The sequence below is a fragment of the Scyliorhinus torazame genome, chromosome 4, assembly GCF_047496885.1.
Source record: "Scyliorhinus torazame isolate Kashiwa2021f chromosome 4, sScyTor2.1, whole genome shotgun sequence".
NCBI classification, from domain to species: Eukaryota; Metazoa; Chordata; class Chondrichthyes; order Carcharhiniformes; family Scyliorhinidae; genus Scyliorhinus; species Scyliorhinus torazame.
In genome coordinates, this window is record NC_092710.1 from 174,558,597 (window position 1) to 174,582,739 (window position 24,143).

Here is a 24,143-nt window from a genome sequence, read left to right on the forward strand (position 1 = left end):
TGGCCCAGTATCTTATGTCGTTGATCCAGGACGGCGAAGTACGGAAACCCCACAGCAAGGTGTGTGGACCCAATAGTAGTTACCAGTATGCCAGCCACAGGGTTGGCAGCGGTAGAACCAAGGGTTTCTCAAGGGGGATCTCATGTGTCAGCAGAAGGAATGGAGGAGGGTGTCGCCACTGGCTCTTCTTTGGAATCTGTAAATTTGCATGTCCCTGATGTGAACTCTGGTACCTCAAATATGGAGAAACCGGGTGCAGAGTTGCAGCACTCCAAGAGTCCAAAGGTCCCTGGATAGACTGATCTTACGAATGTTGCCCGTCAGCTCCCTTACTGAGAATTTTGTTTGATATACATAGTTGTATATAAGAGTTTTTTTTGTGAAATTGTAAGAGAACTTAGAAGGGGCAAGAATGTGATAGCATGGCCTCTTTAAGGGGCAATCTTTCTCTGGAGTCGGTGGGACCAGACCTGTGTTAGTGTTGTGTTTATATATAAATATAGTTCACCACTTTGTTAACTCTGCCTCGTCCTATTACCTTGCGTTACCACATTACCTGCATAAAGTATTAAGAAACCATTTTATCTGGGCAATGCTAACCTTTGTGTTGTGATCTTAGCCACCATTAAAATACAGCAATATGTTAGAGGCTGTGTTTCTTCACTAATTTTTATGGATAACAAACATTAATTTTAATAAAATATTTCAGGTAACGATATGTGCGCCATTGGAAACCATGACTGTGAGCAAATATGTGAGAGCACAGCAACATCCTATCACTGCAGGTGCCGTCCAGGTTTTATACTGAATGAGGACCAGAAAACGTGCTCACGTAAGACAGTGACCATTGTTACCGATCCAAAATTTCACAGACACACCCGCCAAATAAAGACTTCAAATCCATACACTTTGAATTGTTACATCAGTCTGGACGTTGTGATCTACAGGTTCAGAGATTGAAAGTAAATACAGGTGCTGCTGTTCTGAATCCCGATTAAACTAATGGTTCCGTTTATAAATCAACCTTGCTATTAATTGTGAATGAGATTGTACGAGTTTCAGAACACGTTGCCTTTGATATTCTCTTATCCAAATAATGCGCTGCCGTCTGCAGACTTTCACGACTGTTGGCCCATAACTTCCCGGTTCCCCAGTGTCGCATTCAGTGGTATTCCAATGAAGCGCTAAGGAATCCGTCTGGCAATTTCCCATGTAAGGATTTACCAGGCAATTGCCCAGAAGTGCTAACTTCCCCTGGACAATTATACTGGGCTGGGAACCATCCGACCGATGCCATTTAAATTGCTAACTCCAGATGGTTCTGCTGGGGCGATTTTGACCCGCACTCGCCATCCGCAGGATCAGCAACATGGATGTAAAATCCCGCGGCAATTGGAAAATGTGATTATCACCGGACAGATCACGTTTCCCAATTCCTCCCCCCCTTGCCGACGATGTCATGAGGCTCATGCCCACAAAGGGCCACCGCCACATGATCCTCCCTCACTAAATATTCATACCTCGTCAGCGTGACGTCATGTCAGCAAGGTTTACAACAGGTTTGGCCAGACGTAAAGCAGTTGAGGGGGTCCCTCCAGGGGTGCACATGTAAGTATAGCTCCCGGGGGACTGGAAAGGGCATACCCTTCCTCTGATGCAGGTTCGCAATGCCAGATTGGCACTGTGCCAGGAAGAGGCCCTAGTGGAGCCCCGTGAGGAGGGTGTATTGTTGATGTGTGGTGGGGTGAGGGGAGGGGAAGAGTGCCAACAATATTTCCATGGTGTTGGATGTGGGGCGAAATGCCGGCAATAAATGTTGGGGGGGGGGGGGAGGTGGAAATCTGGCGAGAATTGTCAGGGGGTGGGGGTGTATGTCAGCGAGGATTGTCAGAGATGGGGGGTGTGTATGTCGTGAGGATCCTTGGGAAAGGGGGTGGGAGAGCCTCCAAAAGCACCTTGCTGAGGTTTGGGGGCCATTAGGCTGTAGCACTGAGCTAGACACCCTTTAAAGATGGCACCCAGATCTTTGTGGAGCTATTTGCCGATTCTATGAGGCCCTGCCCGGCCAGAGTGATGGCGTGAACCAAACCCACTAATTTCTTTCTCTACAAGAGTGTCAACATTTGGAGAGAAAACTGCTCTGTGCAACTGGAGAGTTCCATGACAGTTTTCAGTCTGACCCTAACACTGCCAAATGTTGGTAAGATTCCAATCTCTGAAAGAATTGGAAGGAATAAAAGCACTTGTTACTCCAGAGTAACTATTTTAAACACTGATCCCAGCCTCACACGGGGCACTCCACACACAACCCCCTTAGCAATTTCCCCCAGACCAGCCCCAACCAACCACCCACCCAACCCCTGGCCCGGTCCGACTCCCCCTCCCCCTTCCCAGTTCCACCACCTCATGCTCCGACTCCCCGGCCCATTCCTGGCCTGACCCGACCCCCCACCTCCTCAACCCCACCCTCTCCAGTCCAGGTAGTGTCGTAAAAGGAGGCCTTAATTTCTTCCATGAGCCCCAATTACTTGTCGATGCAGCTCCAGTCTCACCCAGCCTGAGCAAGGAAGGTTGGGCGAGACAGGGACTTTGCAATTACAGTGAGGGTAAGTCCACTCAGAGTGGAAATCTGCCAGAGATTGCCACTCTGAGGAAGTTACTGCTGCTATTTTATTGAGAGTTGTTCTTCCCCTCACCCTTAATAATGAAAATCAATTAATTTGATTTATGAAAAGGATAATGAATGACACAGATATGTAATTCAGTTTGTAGTGTATTTTCCTACAATAGCAAATCTCAGTGAAAATCTGCAAGCATCACTTTGGTTCATGGAAGCAAATAATGGAACCAGTCCTACAAAATGGAAAGGTGCATCTCTGGATGACTTTATGAAGTTCACATATCCAGCACTTACCCATACTCAACAATAACAATTTGCATTTATATAGCAACACTGATGTAGTAATACATCCCCAAACAATTTACAAGAGCATTATCAAACTGAGTCGCATAAGGGCATATTAGGACAAGTGACCAAAGGTTGGCCAACAAGGGTTTAGAGGAGTGCCTTGAAGGGGGAGACAAGGATGGAGAGCTTCTTTTAACTCTAGTCCAGCTTGATGTGATCGGTTCTAAATGCCCTGTGATCCTACCAAGCAACTCAGTTGTACAAATAATCCATAAAATGGCCCACTACTATCTTCTCAGGGCACCAATAGTAGCTATTCTCACTTTATCCACATTGAATATTTTCAATAGCTTTGCATGAAAGATGTTAAGATTCTGTTTGTCATTATTGCTACCATTAGAATACAGCAATGAATTTTAGGTTCTCTTTTTTCATAAAAGATATATTAAATTTAATCAAATATTTCAGGTGATGATATGTGTGCTGTTGGAAACCATGACTGTGAGCACATATGTGTAAGCACGGCAGCATCGTATTACTGCAGGTGCCGTCCAGGTTTTGTACTGAATGAGGACCAGAAAACCTGCTCACGTAAGACATTTACCATTCACGCATTCTTTAACCAAACTTCCACAGGCCACTTAACGTAACAGTCCCACCAAGTACTAACAGGGTTTCTTGCTTTTCTTCTAATTGGTAATGTGGAAAATTCATGAAGTTGTTTCATAAAAAATATGAATAAATCACTCATAAGTATGTAATTTCATATTTAGGGCATTTTATCTCAATCGGATTGGTAGGTCTTGCGACACAGTCGGTAAGCATCCAAACCTCTGAATCCGAAGCTCTGGCTTCAAGCCCCACTCCGGGGTTTGATGGCTCAGAAAAGGGTTCATAACGCGACCAAACAGATTGAATATCAGATTGCAAATCCTTTCAACACACACCACTAGCAAATGGAAAGAGCGATAGAGATTATTGCTCAGCCAAGTGATAGGAAGAGAATTGGAGCCTCTGCCATCGCTTTCCACAGCTCCATTCAACAACACGCATCTGAAGGGGCATGTTGTATGGCAACTTGGCCTTCTTGAAAAATCTGTAACATATCAGCACCATTTTGTTGGGATATCTGGGTGAAAGTCTCTTAAATTCACTTCAGTGCATGGGACAAAATCATGAAACAACACATCAAGGTAGAAATGATTGTTTTTGACTGACGCAAGTTCACTTATCCAGCACAATACCCATATTCAAAAATAACAACGTGTATTATATAGCACCTCTAACATGATATATATTCCATGGCACATGTGTTGCCAAGCAAAATTTGGCACTGAGACACCAAAGAACAGGTTAGCAAGAGCTTAGTCAAAAAGAAATACGTTGAAGGAGAGTTTCATTAAACTTGAGTCAAGCTCTGCATGATTGGTTCTAAATGCCCTCTGGTCTAGCCTACCGAGCAATTCAGATGTACAAACAATCCCTAAGATGACCCACCACTATTTCCCCAGGGCACCAGTGGTAGCTTTTCCCACTTTATACACAATTAGTATTTTAAAATAGTTTTGCAATGAAAGACATTAACATTTACTAATCACGCGACAATCACCAGGCAGGAATGTTCCCTTCCAGTCGGGGAACACTTTAGCAGTAGAGGGCAATCAGCCTCTGATCTTTGGGTAAGTGTTCTCCAAGGCGGCCTTCAGGACGCGCAACAACGCAGAATCGCAAAGCAGAAACTTATAGCCAAGTTCCGCACACATGAGTGCGGCCTCAATCGGGACCTGGGATTCATGTCGCATTACATTCACCCCCACCATCTGGCCTGCAAAATCCTACCAACTGTCCTGGCTTGACACAATTTACACCTCTTTAACCTGGGGTTACTCCTCTCTCTGGCTCTGTAAAGGCTTAATTACCTGCAAATGCTAGCATTCAAAGTATCATCTTGCATCTTTGACTTTGTCTATATAAATGTTTCTGGAACATACCTCTCCATTCACCTGAGGAAGGAGCAGTACTCCGAAAGCTAGTGACATCGAAACAAACCTGTTGGACTTTAACCTGGTGTTGTAAGACTTCTTACTGTGCTCACCCCAGTCCAACGCCGGCATCTCCACATCATAACATTTACTTTGTTATTGTTGCTATCATTAAAATATGGCCATGAATTTAGGCTGTTTCTCTTCAATTTTTAAGGAAAAGATATATTAAGTTTGATCAAATATTTCAGGTGATGACATGTGTGCTGTTGGAAACCATGACTGTGAGCACATATGTGTGAGCACGGCAGCATCGTATTACTGCAGGTGCCGTCCAGGTTTTGTACTGAATGAGGACCAGAAATCCTGCTCACGTAAGACATTTACCATTCACGCATTCTTTAACCAAACTTCCACAGGCCACTTAAATTAACAGTCCCACCAAGTACTAACAATGTTTTTTGCTCTTCCTTCAATTTTTTATGTTAAAAACTGATGAAATTATTTAATAAAAATATGAATAAATCACTCATGAGTCTGTAATTTCATATTTAGAGCATTTTATCTCAATAGGGTGGGAGGCTTTGTGGCAGAGAATGTAAGCATCCAAACATGTGAGTCAGAAGCTCTGAATTCAGGTCCCAATCCAGAAGTTGATGGCTAAGAAAGGGGTGTTAATAACATGGCCAAACCGATTTGAATATCAGCCTGCACTAGCAGATGGTGAGAGCAAGAGAGATTATTGTTCAGCCAAGTGATGGGACGAGAATTGGAGCCTTTGTCATCACTAGCCAGTTGACAACATGCATCTGAAAGGCCATGTTATATGGCAACTTGGACTTCTTGAAAAACTCTGTAGCACATCAGCACCATTTTATTAGGATATCTGAGTGAAAGTCTCCTAACTTCACTTCAGTTGCATAGGAGGAAAGCATGAAACAATAAATCAAGGTGGAAATTACTGTTTTTGGCTGATAGAAGTTCACTTTCCAACACAATGCCCACATTCAAAAATAACAACTTGTAATATGGTAAAACATTCCAAGTCACTTCAGACATTGTTGCCAAACAAAATTTGTCAAAATCACTGAAGAACAGGCTAGGAAGAGCTTAGTCAAAAATAAATATGTTGAAAGAGGAGCCAATGGCGGAGAGCTTCATTAAACTCTAGTCAAGCTCCGCATGGTTGTTTCTGAATGCCTTCTGATTTAGCCTAATGAGCAGCTCAGTTGCCCAAATAATATCTAAGAAGACCTATCACCACCATTTCAAAGTATTAGTTGTAGATTTGTTCATGTTAACTACTTAAAATACTTATAATAAAACATTTTTAATGGTAATGTTAACATTTTTGTCTGTGATTATTGTCACCATTAAAATACAACAATGACCATCAGGCTGTTTTCCTTCACCAATTTTTATGGAAAAGTGCATTAAATTTAATCAAATATTTCAGGTGAGGATATCTGCGCCATTGGAAACCATGACTGTGAGCACATATGCGTGAGCACAGAAACATCCTATTACTGCAGGTGCCGTCCGGGCTTTGTACTGAATGAGGACCAGAAAACCTGCTCACGTAAGACACCATTAACACATTATTTAACCAACTTCCACAGGCCACTTAACTTAGTCCTTCCAAATACTAACAATACTTTTTTGCTTTTCCTCTCATTGGTAATGTTGAAAATTGATTAAATTGTTTCATTAAAATATGAATAGATCACTCCCGAATTCATATGACTTCAGGAGGATATCTCATTGAAAATCTTCTAATTTCACTTCAGTGCATGGAAGGAAATCATGAAACAATACATCAAGGTGGAAATGAATATTTTTAAGTGACATTATGAAGTTCACATATCCAGCACAATACCCATATTCAGACATATCGACGACTTGTTTAATTAGCTCCTCTAACAGGGTGATGCATTGCATTTCAGAGGTGGGTTGCCAAACAAAATTTCTCACTAAATCACCTAAGAACAGATTTAAAACAGTTTAATCAAAAAGGGATATGTTGTAGGAGGAGCAGAAGGTGGAGAGCTTCATTTAACTCTAGTCAAGCTCTACATGGCTGATTCTGGTGTAGTGTCGCAAGCAACTCACATGAACAAATAATCTCTCAGAAGACCTTTCACCATATTTTCAAAGCATTAGTTGTAGATTTGCTCATGTTAATCACTTAAAATACTTTAAATAAAATATTTTATGTGGGAAATGTTAATTTCTTTGTCTGATTATTTCTACCTCTAAAATACAGTAATAACTAGCAGGTTGTTTTCCATTGCCAAATGTTATGATAAAATTCAATGAAATATATCAGGTGAAGAAATTTCAGGTGCATCATTGGAAACTGTGAGAGCACATCTGTGAGTGCACAGCAACATCCTATTATTGCAGATGCTGTCGCTGTTTTATACTTAATGAGGATCAGAACACTTGCTCAAATAAACCACTAACCATTGGGGTTTTGCCATGTTGTGATGGACATGGGTTATTCTGTGTGATTATAATTAGTTGTAGGTGGATAGAACCTAAATGTTGCCTTTGTCCCTAAGATATTAAAATGTAATGTCATAGATTCTATGCCCTTTACAAAGTTCTTGGAAATATTTTCTTCTTCATTTTGTACTCACATTGAGTATACTTAAAAAAAAAATTTTTCAAGGGATGTGGGCGTCCCCCCTCCCCCATATCCCCCCCTCCCCCATATGGTTAGGCCAGCATTTATTGCCATCTCTGGTTGCCCTTCAGAAGGTGATGGTGAGTTGCTTTCTTGAACCGCTGCAGTCCTTGAGGTGTAGGTACACCCACTCTGCTGACAGGGAGGGAGTCCAGGATGTTGACCCAGCGACAGTGAAGGAACAGCAATATATTTTCAAGTCAAGATGTTGAATAGTTTGGAGGGGAATCCAGGTGGTGGGGTATGCGAGGTACAAGAGTGTATCTGCTGCTCTTGTCCTTCTAGATGGTTCTGTCATGGAACCCTGGTGAGTTACTGCAGTGCATCTTGTAGATGGTACACACTGCTGACATTATTCGTCGGTGGTGTGGAGGGTTGAATGTTTGTGGAACGGGGGGCAATCAAGCGGACTGCTTTGTCCTGGATAATGTCAAGCTTCTTTAGTGTTGTTGGAGATGCACTCATCCAGGCAAGTGGAGAGTATTCCATTGCATTCCTGATTTGTGCCTTGAAGATGGTGGACAGGCTTTGGTCAGGAGGTGATTTATTCGCATAGGATTCCTAGCCTTTGACCTGTCCTGGTAGCCACAGTATTAATGTGGCTAGTCCATTCAGTTTCTGATCAATGGTAACCCCCAGAATGTTGATTGTGGGCGATTCAGCGATCGTAATGCCATTGAATGTCAAGGGGCAGTGGTTAGATCCTCTCTTGTAAGAGATGGTCATTGCTATTAATTGTTCTATTTACTGAAAAGTTATACACTATAGATATGCTGAATTGATAGCCTATAGAAGATAAAATATTTTTAGTTACATCCTGTAATGTGTTTGCTGTTCCATTATAAGCAAACTCTGACTTTCACACCAAAACAAAAAATACAGAAGATCCCACTTTCCTATTCAAGCCATAAGAATGGCTTTTTAAAAAATGAATCTGAAGCCAATAGAAAAGATAAAAATGGTTGAGCATGTCCTTTACATGGATGAAAGAAGATAATGTGTGATTAAGATAGGTTAAATGGTATTTCTTTGCATTTCTACCTTTTTGTGAGAGTATAGCAAATAGTAATTGAGTTTTTGTCATTATGGATATATATTTTATTTTCTAACTTGTTTTCTGTTCAAACTTCCACAGACCACTTCACTTAACACATTCATCACAAATATTAATTTCCTCTTTCCTGAATTCTGCTCATGTTGTTCTTCACCTTGTAGCCGAAGCTTTCCCTATCCAGTTCAAACTTCCACAGACCACTTCACTTAACACATTCATCACAAATATTAATTTCCTCGTTCCAGTTAATGTCCTAGATATTTCAGTCAGCAGCAATGTGGGATGCGTTGCCACTGCCCGTGAAGATTTTACCAACCCGACGCTACTATATTTCCTCTGGGATCTTCCAAGACTAGCCTGCAGAAAAATGGACAGCATTTCCCATCTAAATCTACTGAACAGTGCAGCGTCAGGGGAAGGAGGGAACATTAATGAATGAGTATGGGGTAGTGAATGGATGGGTCAACGAATAGATGAGTGAGTGAATGGGTAGATGAGGTGGATAGGTGCGTTAGGTGTGAGGTGGGTGAAGTAGGTGAATTTAATAGGCCAGTGAGGTGGTTGGTGGGTAAGTGGATGGTAGGGTTGGGACATATATTAAATTTAATGGTTTATTTCAGGTTTGGATATATGTGCTGTTGGAGACCATGAGCAAATATGTGTGAACACTAAAACAGGGTATAATTGCAGGTGCCGTCCAGGTTATATATTGAATGAAGACCAGAAAACCTGTTCACACCAGCCACAAGGGCGTTTCCATTTGTGATGCACATGTGTTGTTCTGCACTCTCATAGATGGTTGTGGCTGGTTTGAGCCTGAAGATAATCATCATACATTTCAGTCTTACACAGTTCCCGTACCAGCCGAGGCCTTCTCAACCTTGCCCCTTGCCTGAGGTTTGGTGATCCTCAGGTTAAATCACCACCAGTCAGCGCTCTCTCTCAAAGGGGAAAGCAGCCTATGGTCATCTGATGATTGATGATTTGAATTATTGATGATTTTATTTATTGTCACATGTATTGAAGTACAGTGAAAAGTATTTTTCTTCGGATGAAGGAATGTACATACATTGTAGACAAAAAGAATAATCAACAAAGAACATTGACAAATGATACATCAACAAACAGTGATTGGTTACAGTGTAGAACAAGGGGCCAAACAAAGTCAATACATGAGCAAGAGCAGCATAGGGCGTCGTGAATAGTGTTCTTACAGGGAACAGATCGCTCCGAGGGCGAGTCATTGAGGAGTCTAGTAGCTGTGGGGAAGAAGCTGTTCCTATGTCTGGATGTGCGGGTCTTCAGACTTCTGTACCTTCTGCCTGATGGAAGGGTCTGGAAGAAGGCAATGCCTGGGTGGAAGTGGTCTCTAATAATGCTGTCTGCCTTCCTGAGGCAGCAGGAGGTGTATAAAGAATCAATGTGAGGGTGGCAAGTTTGTGTGATGCATTGGGCTGAGTTCGCCACACTCTGCAGTTCCTTGCGATCTTGGAGTGATGCAGACATGCCAAATTTCTTTAGTTCCCTTTGGATGTAGAGACGTTGTTGGGCTTTCTTAATTGTTGCATCAACGTGAGTGGACCAGGACAGACTGTTGGTAATGGTGACCCCCAGGAACTTAAAGCTATCAACCATCTTCACTTCGGAGCCATTGATGCAGACGGGAGTGTATGTCGTGCTACGCTTCCTGAAGTTGATGATCAGTTCCTTGATCTTTCCGACATTTAGAGAGAGGTTGTTTTCGGTACACCATGCAACCAAATGATTTATCTCCCTCTGTAGTCTGATTCGTCATTGTTTGAGATACGGCCCACCACAGTCATATCATCCGCAAACTTATAGATTGAGTTGGAGTTAAATCTTGCCACTCAGTCATGTGTGTACAGGGAGTACAGTAGAGGACTGAGCACACATCCTTGCGGGGCCCCGGTGTTGAGGATTATTGTGGAGGAGGTGCAGCTGCCTATCCTAACAGATTGTGGTCAGTTGGTGAGGAAGTCAAGGATCCAGCTGCACAGGGAGGGGGTCAAATCCAAGATTCCAGAGTTTGGTTATTAGTCATGTCGGGATAATAGTGTTGAAGGCGGAGCTGTAGTCTGTGAACAGCTGTATTCCATAGGTGTCCTTGTTGTCGAGGTGTTCGAGTGTTGATTGTAGAGCCAGGGAGATAGCATCTGCTGTGGACCAGTTGAGGTGATAGGTGAACTGCAGTGGATCGAGACTGTCTGGGAGGCTGGCGTTGATCCGTCTCATGACTAGCCGCTCGAAGCATTTCATGGTAACAGACGTCGGTATTCATTGAGACAGGCTATCTTGTTGGTACTGGTTTAATGGTGGTCTTCTTGAAGGAGGCGGGGACCTCAGAGCGGAGGAGTGAGGTGCTGAAGATATCTGCGAATACACGCACCAGCTGGTCTGCGCAGGCTCTGAGTGCTCGCCCAGGGACTACGTCAGGGCCTGTCGCTTTTCACGGATTCACTTTCAAGAAGGCAGCTCTTACCTCTGAGGCTGTAATAGTGGGTATGGGTGTGTCCAGGACTGTTGGGGCAGGTGGCACTGATGCATTGGCTGACTGCTCAAAGCGGGCATAGAACTTGTTCAGATCATCGGGTAGGGATGCTCCAGCCCCAGATATTCCACCTGCCCTTGCTTTGTAGGCTGTGATCTTGTGTAGGCCCTGCCATAGTCATCATGGGTTAGTGTAGTTGGCCTGGGACTCTAGTTTGATACGGTATTGTCTTTTTGCATCTCTGATGGCTTTCCGTACATCGTACCTGGATTTCTTATATAGGTCAGGGACGTCAGACTTGAACGCCTCCGTCCGGAACTTCAGCAGGGAGTGAACCCTTCGGTTGAGCCAGGGTTTCTGATTGGGGAACACCCGTATTGTCTTCTTTGGTACACAGTCCTTGACACACTTACTGATGAAGTCTGTGACAGTGGTTGCGTACTCGTCCAGGTTAGCTGCCGCGGCTTTGAATATGGACCAGTCCATATCTGAGCAGTCGTGGAGAATGTCCTCAGGTGCCTCAGACCAGCACTGCACGGTTTTCTTGACTGGCTCAGCATGCTATGGCAACTTTACTTTTAACACAGTTCTTGTAAAGATTTAGGGCTGCATTTTAACATCCTGGGTCAGGTCAGAATAGAGGCAGGCAGAAGAAAAAAATGGCGGCTGTATTGCATGGCTGGAACTTCCACCTCTGTTCCTTCTTTAAGTGTCTTTCATGAGGGCCGTGTTTGAATATGGGCCTCGGGATGACCCGTCCCTATTAAGGGGCCAATTACCACTTAAGAGATTAGTTAAAGCCCATTTTTAGATGGTTTCCTGAAGGCATCTGGACTTCAGCAACTCTCAGGGCTCAGGCACAGTGAATACAGGAGTGCAGAAGCCCATCGAAGAGTCACCAAAAAATATTTTTGTCTTGCAGGTTAGTGGCAGACTATCTTGTGTGAAAGTGCTCACATTCTGAAGTGAAATGTTGCAGGAGTACATCAAAGGACCGAAGAAACGAAAATAGGTGGAAGAGCATGTCATGATGGGGGGCATGGTAGCACAGTGATTAGCACAGTTTCTTCAAAGCTCCAGGGTCCCAGGTTCGATTCCTGGCTTGGGTCACTGTCTGTGAGGAGTTTGCACTTTCTCCTCGTGCCTGCGTGGATTTCCTCCCACAATCCAAAGATGTGCATGTTAGGTGGATTGGCCATGCTAAATTGCCCTTAGTGTCCAAAAGGATTGGGTGGGGTTACAGGGATGGGGTGGAGACTTGGGTATGGTGCTCTTTCCAAGGGCCAGTGCAGACTCGATGGGCCAAATGGCCTCCTTCTGCACTGTAAATTCTATGATTATATGATATTGTGATATTGTGATTCCGCAATGGGATATAGATAGATTGGGTCACACCGTTGAGGACCCGGGTTCGATCCCACCCCTGGGTCACTGTCCGTGTGGAGTTTGCGCATTCTCCCTGTGTCTGTGTGGGTCTGACCCCCGCAACCCAAAAAAGATGTGCAGTGTAGGTGAATTGGCCATGCTAAGTTGCCCCTTAATTGGAAAAAACCGAATTGGATAGTCTACATTTATTTAAAAAAAGAAGTATTTAAAGTGGAGGTGGATAAACATTTGGCAGAATAGGAATAGAGGGCTATGGGGAAATAGCATAGAAAAGGAGTTGAGGCCGGCAGAGATCAGCCATGATTGTATTGAATGGCGGGGTAGGCTTGAAGGGCCTGGTGGCCTACTCCTACTTCTATTTCTTGTGTTCTTGTGACAGGGGAGGGAGTGAGAAAGCTGAACTTTGTCACCTCGGTGGGTTATCATTCTTTTAGCATTACCTGGACATTGGGTCACTGATCACTGACCAAGGCTGCCTGGACCTCACATGACCAACAGGAAGGGTGCAGCTAGAAATCGGCGCTGCACGCTCAGAAACAGAGGCTATTATAGCTATAGATCATGAACCTGCACATGAAGGAATCCCGGACATCAGGAGACTAGAGAGAAGAGATGAGGGGCACAAGCAGAAAGAGATACTACACTCAGTACAGAATCTACCTGAACAGGTGAGGCTATCTGGGCATGATGGAAAACCAGGGCTGTAGGAGACTGCGACTCTCCAGGCAGGTGGCTACAGGCATCTGTGCCCTCATCTGTGAGGAACTCACACCTCACTCCACTCATGGCTATAACCTGCCAGTGGCAGTCAAAGTAATCATGACCTTGAATTTCTTCATTGCTGGATCCTTCCAAGGTTCATCCGCAGACTTCTGTGACATCTGACAGTTGACTGCACACCTCTGTAACACCCAAGTGACAGATGCCCTGTTACGATCCTAGTTGATGCTATAACTGGACGGGAAAATTCCAGAATGGAATCCTGGCTCAAAAGACTGTAAATTTTACTTTTTATTTCTAAATCGTGGAGGAACAGAGTCACAGGACAGAAATTAGTTTTAACAACAAGATGAAAACATTCTTTAAACATGGAAAAACTAGATTATAAGATAATACTCCTTCACTCCCTTAGTTTAACAAGTACACACAGATTTAAAGATTAACACAGATTACAAAGTATATCTTAAACTACAATGGTCTCATTTACACAGAAAGTCCTATTTCAGCACACACTATGACAGTGGGAAAATACACATTCCCCTCTGAACCCAAGTGAATATCTGGATTGGATTTTTTTATTGTCACGTGTACCGAGGTACAGTGAAAAGTATTTTTCTGCGAGCAGCTCATCAGATCATTAAGTGCATGAAAAGAAAAGAAAAGAAAAGAAAATACATAATAGGGTAACACAAGGCACACAATGTAACTACATAACACCAGCATCGGGTGAAGCATACAGGGGTATAGTGTTAATGAGGTTTGTTCTTAAGAGGGTCGTTTAGGAGTCTGGTGACAGCGGGGAAGAAGCTGTTTTTGAATCTGTTTGTGCGTGTTCTCAGACTTTTGTATCTCCTGCCCGATGGAAGAAGTTGGAAGAGTGAGTAAGTCGGGTAGGAGGGATCTTTGATTTTTCTGCCCATTTTCCTCAGGCAGCAGGAGGTGTAGATGGAGTCAATGGATGGGAGGCAGGTTTGTGTGATGGACTGGGTTGTTTTCACCACTCTCTGAAGTTTCTTGCGATCCTGGGCCGAGCAGTTGCCATACCAGGCTGTGATGCAGCCAGATAGGATGCTTTCTATGGTAAATCTGTAAAAGTTGTTAAGCGTTAATGTGGCCATGCCAAATTTCCTTAGTTTCCTGAGGAAGGATAGGCGTTGTGCTTTTTTGGTGGTAAAGTCGACGTGGGTGGACCAGGACAGATTTTTGGAGATGTGTACCCCTAGGAATTTGACAGGGGTGTGTACAGTACTTTGCTTTTTGAAGTCAATGACCAGCTCTTTAGTTTTGCTGGCATTGAGTGATAGATTATTGTCGCTGCACCACTCCACTAGTTTCTTAATCTTCCTCCTGTATTCTGACTTGTCATTATTCGAGATCCGGCCCACTATGGTCGTATCGTCAGCAAACTTGTGGATGGAGTTTGAACCAAATCTTGCCACGCAGTCGTGTGTGTACAGGGAGTATAGTACAGGGCTAAGTACGCAGCCTTGCGGGGCCCTGGTATTAATTACTATTATGGAGGAGGTGTTGTTTATTCTTACTGATTGTGGTCTGTGGGTTAGAAAGTCGAGGATCCAGTTGCAGAGTGAGGAGCCAAGTCCTAGGTTTTGGAGCTTTGATATGAGCTTGGCTGGGATTATGGTGTTGAAGGCGGAGCTGTAGTCAATAAATAGGAGACTGATGTCGGAGTCCTTGTTGTCGAGATGCTCTAGGTATGAGTATAGGGCCAGGGAGATGGCGTCTGCTGTGGACCGGTTGAGGCAATATGCGAATTGCAGTGGATCAAGGCATTGTGGGAATATGGAGGTGATGCACTTCATGACCAACCTCTCGAAGCACTTCATTACGACTGAAGTTAGGGCCACCGGACGGTAGTCATTGAGGCACGTTGCCTGGTTCTTCTTTGGCACAGGTATGATGGTGGTCTTCTTGAAGCAAGTGGGAACCTCAGAGCGGAGTAGGGACAGGTTAAAGATGTCCATGAACACATCGGCCAGCTGGTCCGCGCAGGCTCCTAGTGCACGACATGGGATCCCGTCTGGACCCGTCGCCTTCCGAGGGTTCACTTTCAGGAAAGCCGATCTGACTTCGGAAGCTGTGGTGGTGGGTATGGGTGTGTTATGGGCTGCTGGGGCATTTGACAACAGATTGTTGGTTTCCTGCTCGAAGCGAGCATAGAATGCATTGAGTTCATCGGGGAGGGGTGCGCTGCTGCTGGAGATACTGCTCGGCTTCGTTTTGTAGCCCGTTATGTTGTTTAGGCCTTGCCACAACTGCCGAGAGTCTGTAACGCTAGTCTGTGACTCTAGCTTGGTCTGATATTTTCTCTTGCCATCTTGGATGGCTTTGCAGAGGGTGTACCTGGATTTCTTGCATAGGTCAAGGTCGCCTGACTTGAAAGCATCAGATCTGTATTTCAGTAGGGAGTCAATCTCGGTTGGGGAATGTACGTACTGCTTTCTTTGGCACGCAGTCGTCCACACATTTGCTGATGAAGTCTGTGACGGTGGTGGCGTACTCATTTAAGTTGGTAGCTGAGTTTTTAAATATGGACCAGTCCACTGTCTCCAAGCAGTCACGTAAGAGCTCTTCTGTTTCCTCGGACCAGCACTGCACGACCTTCTTAGCTGGATTCTCCCGCTTGAGTTTCTGCTTGTATGCCGGGAGAAGGAGCACCACCTTATGGTCTGATTTCCCAATGTGTAGCAGTGGTCAAGAGTGTTGTCGCCCCTGGTGGTACAGGAAATGTGCTGGTGGAATGTTGGCAGTACACTCTTGAGGTTGGCCTTGTTGAAGGCCCCGGTCACGATGAACAAAGCCTCCGGGTGTTCTGTTTTGCAGTTGTGGATTTTGCCTCAAAATCACCCAGGTGCTTCTTATACCATGAGCCACCTTGTCTCACTGAACTCCGGCTTCCACACATTGGCATTGCTCCGCAAAGCACAATAGAAACACAGCTGGAACTTAACCCCCACACATACAACCATCTTTGTCCAGCATGAATCTAACTAGGTTTTACCCTTCCAGACACAGAAACATTAAATTAAACTCACTTAAAATGATATCTTATTTAATAATAATGATAATCTTTATTAGTGTCACACCTAAGCTTACATTAACACTGCAATGAAGTTACTGAAAATCCCCTAGTTGCCACACTCCGGCACCTGTTCGGGTACACAGAGGCTGGTTTAGCACACTGGGCTAAAAGCTCACTTGCAATGCAGAACAAGGCAGCAGCGCGGGTTCAATTCCCGTACCGGCCTCCCCGGACAGGTGCCAGAATGTGGTGACTAGGGGCTTCTCACAGTAACTTCATTGAAGGCTACTTGTGACAATAAGTGATTATTATTATTATTACAGAGGGAGAATTCAGAATGTCCAATTCACCTAACAAGCACATCTGTCGGGGACTTTTGTGGGAGGAAACCGGAACACCCGGAGGAAACCCACGCAGGCACGGGGAGAACATGCAGACTCCGTACAGACAGTGACCCAAGCCGAGAATCGAACCTGGGTCCCTGGTTCTGTGAAGCAACAGTGCGAACCACTGTGCTACCGTGCATGTTTACCAATACAAATAGAAATCCCTTAAAACAAAATTGACTGCATCAATGTTGCCATCAAGGTACCCATTGATAAAACAAAAACGTTAATTTAAATTTAAATAAAAATTTTCTTTATTCTCCTTTTTCACATTTTCTCCCAAATTTACACCCACCAACAATAAACAATAATCAGTAACAAATATGTCAATCCCCATATCAATAACAACAATCCCATCCTCCCACCAAACCCCAAACATTCGCCCGCATGTTCACATAAACAAATAACAAAAAGGAATCAGGAATCACCCATCGTCGCCATTAACACACACAGCCCCCCTCCCCCCAACCCTCCCACCCACCCCACACCCAACTAATGTTCGATGTTATCCAGTTCTTGAAAGTGCATGATGAATAATGCCCATGAATTGTAGAACCCCTCCATCCTTCCCCTCAGTTCAAACTTAACCTTCTCAAGAGTCAAGAATTCCAACAAGTTCCCCCGCCATGCCAGGGCACAGGGTGGAGAGGCTGACCTCTCTCCCATCAGGATCCGCCTTTGGGCAATCAATGAGGCGAAGGCTATAACATCTGCCTCCGCACCCGTTTCCAACCCTGGCTGGTCCGACACCCCGAATATGGCCACCCGGGGGCCCGGGTCCAGTTTCACGTGCACATCTTTAGAAATTACCCTAAAAACCTCCTTCCAGTAATCCTCTAGCTTTGGACAGGGCCAAAACATATGAACGTGATTAGTGGGGGTCCCCCGCAACATTCACATACATCTTCTACTCCTTTAAAGAATCGGCTCATCCTTGCCCTCGTGAGGTGTGCTCTGTACACCACCTTCAGCTGTATCAGCCCCAACCTCGCACACGAGGTGGAGGCATTCACTCTCCGGAGCACCTCACACCAGAACCCCTCCTCCATGTCTTCTCCCAACTCTTCCTCCCACTTTGCCTTGATCCCTTCCAGCGGTGCCTTCTCCTCTTCAAAATAGCTCCGTAAACCCCTGACACTACCCCCTTCTCCAGTCCCCCTGTCCTCAGCACCTCCTCCAGCAATGTGGAGGCCGGCTCCTCTGGGAAGTTCTGTATCTCCTTTCTGGCAAAATCTCGAAACTGCATGTATCTGAACATTTCCCCCTGCTCCAGCCCATACTTCACGTCCAGCTCCTTCAATCCTGCAAACCGACCCCTAAGAAACAAATCTTTCAGTGTCTTAATCCCCTTCTCCTCCCATTTCAGCTTTCACTCTCCCCACCAAACTAGAAATGATGTACCTGCGGAGCCCCCCCCCGCCCCCGCCCCCCCCCCGCCACTCACGGGCAACCTGCACCCCCAGGTACCTAAAATGAGTCCCTGCCCTATGGAATGGCAGCCCCCCCCACCTCTGCCCCCATCCCTGGCCGAGATACCGCAAAATACTCACTCTTGTCGAGATTTAGTTTGTATCCTGTGAAAGACCCAAACACTCGAAGCAGCTCCAATATTCCCCCTATTGACACACTCGGTTCCGACACGTATAACAGCAAGTCATCGGCATACAAGGACACCCTATGCTCTATCCCCCCCTGCCCTATTCCTTTCCATACCCCCGAACTTCTTAATGTGATGGCCAACAGCTCAATCGCGAGTGCAAACAGCAGGGGGGACATAGGACACCCTGCCTCGTTCCATGGTGGAGAGAAAAGTATCTCGAGCTGATGTTGTTTGTGCGGACACTCGCCCTCGGCTCCTTATATAATAGCTTCACAAATCTTGGTCCAATCCCAAACCGCTCCAGAACTGCCATCAAGTACCCCCATTCTACCCGGTCAAACGCCTTCTCAGCGTCCAATGCCACAACCACCTCTGTTTCCTTCCCCTCTGCCGGTGCCATAACGACGTTCAATACCGTTCTGATGTTTGAAAAGAGCTGCCTCCCTCTCACGAACCCCGTCTGATCCTCCCCTATCACCTTCGGGAGGCACTCCTCCAGCCTACCCGCCAGTACCTTCGCCAATACTTTTGCGTCCACATTCAGAAGTGATATGGGCCTATACGACCCACACTCAGTCAGATCCTTATCTTTTTTTAGCAACAGGGAAATCGATGCCTGCCCCAAAGTTTGTGGCCACACCCCCTTCCCTTTCGCCTCCTCAAACATCCCCACCATCAGGGGTGCCAGCTTATCCTTGAATTTTTGATAATATTCCACTGGAAACCCATCCGGCCCTGCCACCTTCCCCGACTGCATCATCCCAATCGCATCCTTTATCTCCTGCTCCACTATCGACCCTTCTAATGTAGCCCTGTCCCCCTCCCCTAACCTCGGGTACTCCAACCCATCTAGAAATTCCTGCATCTCACGGTCTTAACCTGGTGGCTCTGACCTGTACAACCTCTCATAAAATTCCTCAAAAACCTTGTTAATCCGATCCGGAGCCACCACAAACTTCCCTGCCCTGTCCCTCACCTGCACAATTTCCCTTGCCGCTGCTTCCCTCCGAAGCTGACCTGCTAACATACTCCCCACCTTATCTCCATGTTCGTTAGCTGCACCCCTTGCTCGTCTCAGTTGGCGCACCGCATTCCTGGTAGATAGTCGGTCAAAGCTCGCCTGTAGTTCCTTCCTCTTTTCCAGCTTTGCTTGGTCCCCATCCTCTGCATAACTCCTATCTACCTCCAACATCTCATCTGTTGCCCTCTGCCACTCCAACCTCTCCTCTTTGTCCACCCTGGCCTTAAGCGAAATCACCTCCCCCCTCACCACCGCCTTTAGAGCCTCCCAGACGACCGCCTTCGACACCTCACCCATACAGTTGAAACCTACATATTCCTTAATTACCTTTTCAATTTTGTCATAGACTACTTGGTCCCCCAAAAGTCCTACATCTAATTTCCACCCCGGCCTCTGCGCTACCCCATTTTCCAGCACCATATCCACCCAATGCGGCGCATGATCTGACACTGCAATTGCCGAGTATTCCGACCCCTTAACCCCAGCCACCAAAGCCTTCCCCACCACGAAAAAACAGAAACGTTAATTAACAGGAAGGCCACTCCTTGAATGTGCAGCTGGTCTGAGGCCCACAATGGTCTTCCTTCCTGTGTATGCATGCTTTCCTGGTAGTTGCCATGATGCTTTCATTCTCCACCAGTTAAACTTTCAGCAGGTGGTCCATCACACCCTTCCAAGTCGGTGGATGAATTTTAGGGGAGTAAGGCTAGCCTTTGAAGTTTCTCACTCCTCTGTGTGTGCAAGGAACATAGGCACTTAGGCATTACAATGAGAGCAGTCTATATGGCTATGAAAGATAACTATATGACTGTGAAATATGCGCTTATGCTATCTAGATTGCTCAAGGGGTGCCCAGCAATACACACCTGCAAGGGGCTCAGAAATGGTTGTGCTCTGTTTGTCCTTCACAATATGGCCATTCAAAAAGGAGTGATCGTAGTGGATGCAAACACAGTGGAGGTCTGAGCTTCTCAGAGGAAGAAGAGGAGGAGGACATGGGAGAGGATAGGGCGGGAATGCTGCTGCATGAGGTGGTCTGACTGAACATAGAGGTGTCTGGGCGTGGGGCCTCAGATCAAAGTCTTTGCAGGAAGCATGATTGTGACATCATCTAATCCTGCAGAAATTAATCCAAATTTGAGTTCTGAGGGTCTTAGCATAAGGTCGTGAATGCTCCAAGTCTGCACTTTGTTAAGGAATGACAACTATTCCTCAGGATTGTGCAACCTTGCCCTCTTGGAGATTTGAACTACTGCCTCGAGTCTTCACAGTCACTTCACTGGTGAGGAGCCACCATTTTGTTCACACACGTTTACTATTGTTTTACATTGTGTTGCACAAATGTAATATAATTATGCATTTCATGTTGCAAAGGCTTTTTCTTTGAATTGTTGACCCCTCAAGAGAGAAGATCTTCCAGTATCTGTCTCAAACAAACTGCAGCAGGAGACGCAGCAGAACAATCTTTTAAATTACCTTCCAAACACTTGCCAGCATTTCAAAGAGAGTTCTAAGCAGCAACCACAAAAATGGCTACTGAGGCAAGCCTTTTGTCTTATCTGCTCTGGTGTCAGTCCATCCCCATTCCTGTCTGCCTGCTCATGTGACAGACTCATCCCTAAGCTTAAGATAGAAATCAGGGGCGAGATTCTCCGACCCCCCCACCGGGTCGGAGAATCGCTGGGGGCTGGCGTGAATCCCGCCCCCGCCGATTGCCGAATTCTCCACCACCGGATACCCGGCGGGGGCGGGAATCGCGCCGCGCCAGTTGGCGGGCCCCCCCCCCCGCGATTCTCCGGCCCGGATGGGCCGAAGTCCCGCCGCTAAAATGCCTGTCCCGCCGGCGTAGATTAAACCACCTACCTTACCGGCGGGACAAGGCAGCGCGGGCGGGCTCCGGGGTCCTGGGGGGGGGGGCGCGGGGCGATCTGGCCACGGGGGGTGCCCCCACGGTGGCCTGGCCCACGATCGGGGCCCACCAATCCATGGGCGGGCCTGTGCCGTGGGGGCACTCTTTCCCTTCCGCCTTCGCCACGGTCTCCACCATGGCGGAGGCGGAAGAGACTCCCTCCACTGCGCATGCGCGGGAATGCCGTCAGCTGCCGCTGCTGCTCCCGCGCATGCGCCGCCCGGAGATGTCATTTCCGCGCCAGCTGGCGGGGCACCAAAGGCCTTTTCCGCCAGCTGGCGGGGCGGAAATTCGTCCGGCGCGGGCCTAGCCCCTTAAGGTTGGGGCTCGGCCCCCCAAAGATGCGGAGCATTCCGCACCTTTGGGGCGGTGCGACGCCCGACTGATTTGCGCCGTTTTGGGCGGCAGTCGGCGGATATCGCGCCGTTTCCGGAGAATTTCACCCATGGTTTCCCAACTTGACCTAAGGACCAGACACATCTATTGAGTCTGGCACCAAATAGGGATGTTGGGAAGGAATCTTTAGAATGTATATAACATTCACTCTGCCTGGGTTCACATACGTAACTTGTTCAATGTAAAGTTTAAAACAGATGCACATTCTCCGTGTCTGTGTGGTTTCCTCCGGGTGCTCTGGTTTCCTCCCACAAGTCCCGAAAGATATGTTTGCTAGGTGAATTGGACATTCTGATAAGCTCAAATGTAAACAATATCATGCTCACATAACCTGCACTGTACAAATGTTACTTGAGTTCATGTTGGGGAGGAGAGTCAGCTCCAGGGCCTTTCTCAGGAGTTGTGCTCTCCCAATGCGTTTGGCAAATAAACAATTGTTCTGTGCCTGAGACTCCTCTGATTATTTGGTGGAAAAGCAGAACACAACACAGCATCTTACTCATATTCAACAACAACATCTTAACCATTGTAATATACCACAAGGCAATTCACAGAAGTGTTACAAATACAATTTGTCATTGAGCAAATTAGGAGATATTAGAACTGGTGACCAACAGTTTAATAAAATGGAATGTTGTAATAAGTGTATTAAAGGATATGAGAAGGGTAGAGAGCTTCATTTTACTTAGTCAAACACCATGGTTGATTCTTAATGTTCTCTGATGTGTCTCATAGTTGTACAATTAATCTTTAAGGCCCAATATTCATGACATCTTACATTATCCACACGCAAAATAATTTAATAAAATGTTTTACATGGAACATTTTGACATATTGTAGTACTGACTTTAAGCTGGTATTCTTTACCAATTTTTATGGACAAGATGCATTAATTTTAATAAAATATTCCAGGTGAGGATATATGCGCCATTGGGAACCATGACTGTGAGCAGATATGCGTGAGCACAGCAACAGGCTATTACTGCAAGTGCCGTACAGGTTTTACATTGAAGAAGGACCAGAAAACTTGTGCAAGTAAGCCACTTACTCGGTCAGGATTTGACCCCTTCAGAACACTTTTGCACAATATCAAACTCCCCAATATTTTACAAGATATTGGGCACTTCTTCTATCCTTGTTCCTCATTCTATTGGGGTTATTGCTGGCAGCTGTAGTAGCGTGGCCCTTTTTAGGGGCGGGCTTTACGGTCCACGTGATCAGCTTGGAACCAATCGGTGGGTGTGTGCAAACCCCAACCAATAGAGAGAAAGCGTGCAGCGCTGGCAGCAGGGCCTGGGCATTATGGACCCTGAAGCTGGAGAGTCAAGACCTACCCATCATTGCTCTGTGCCTGTATACAGTTGCCTTTGGCAACTGTTAAACCCCCTTTGTTGTTACTGAAGTCTCCAGTGTATTGTCTCAAGCCACCACACGGGTGACGAGGTAAACAGTCGGATCGTTAGTCTTCAACAGTTCAGGTTTCAAGGGGGAAAGGAAGAAACCTCCAAAGACAGACGAGAATCTGGAACCATTGACGGTAGCACCCAAAAAGTGAGTGAAAGCCGAAGACCGGAGCCAGTAGATCGAACAGCTCTGCTATTTCTTCACAGAAAAGGAGGTAAACGGGGAGGACAAGCAGAAGGTGATACTGATGATGGTTTGTGGCCTCAAACCTACAAGCTGATCAGAAATCTTACGTCCCTGGAAGCTCCCGATTCAAAAACCTTCGACCAGTTAGTCACATTGGTCAAGGAACATTTTAATCCCAGGTCCTTGATCATCCTCCAGTGGTACAAATTCAACTCTGCTGTTTGAGACACAGAAGAGTTCATCTCCACCTTCGTAATCAGACTCCACCAAATGGCTGAGCATTGTGGATTCGGTGCAGAGCTCAGCAAAATGCTACTCGACCATTTAGTGTGCGGAATTAACAACATCAGCATCCAGAACTCCTGACTGAAACTAAAATTACGTTAGACAAAGCGATCGGGATAGCTCAGGCAACAGAGCGCACCTAAAAATGTGCATCTGAGCTCCAAAGCATGCCAGAAGGGAAAGTGAGTCAGTTGAGGGAGGTATGGCCATAGGGTGCATGGCAAGATCAACTGGCACAGCAGAGAACCAGTCCTTTCGACTGGACCGAGGTTAGAGAACCAGGTAAAGAATTGGTCATCTGCCCAAGACAGAGGTGGATTATTTTTGATGTGGGGAGATCACCTACCCCAGGAAGCTTGTGTGGTAGTATGTATTAGGGGTCATGTGGGACTGGAAGCCCTAATGTCATTGGCTGACAGATCCCGGGTCCTGGTTGGCCGTTGACCTCTAGCTCCGCCCTGAAGGCAGAGTATAAGAAGCCGGAGTCCTCCCCCGCAGGCCAGTCTACTATCGAGCTGCGGGGGAACAGACACGCTTAATAAAGCCTCATCGACTTCACTCTATTCGTCTCTCTGAGTCTTTGTGCGCTACAATTTATTAAGCGTGCCTAAAAAGGACTATGGAGCTCAGGATCATCCCGGAATGCCTGAGGATCAGCCCCCACGCAGTGA

The 24,143-nt window shown here is 46.0% G+C and overlaps 1 protein-coding gene across 2 annotated transcripts in view; it reads left to right on the forward strand.

The window, feature by feature from the left end:
• The window catches only part of LOC140410605 (uncharacterized), a 67,146-nt gene that overhangs the window by 35,304 nt on the left and 7,699 nt on the right, over nucleotides 1-24,143 (forward strand). The window contains exons 5-9 of one of the 2 annotated variants that reach the window (XM_072498893.1): nucleotides 710-832; nucleotides 3,377-3,499; nucleotides 5,142-5,264; nucleotides 6,347-6,469; nucleotides 22,510-22,632. In XM_072498893.1, the coding sequence (XP_072354994.1) occupies nucleotides 710-832; nucleotides 3,377-3,499; nucleotides 5,142-5,264; nucleotides 6,347-6,469; nucleotides 22,510-22,632 (615 nt within the window). The remainder of the gene's footprint in view (nucleotides 1-709; nucleotides 833-3,376; nucleotides 3,500-5,141; nucleotides 5,265-6,346; nucleotides 6,470-22,509; nucleotides 22,633-24,143) is intronic. The other variant, XM_072498894.1, reaches the window with a different exon arrangement.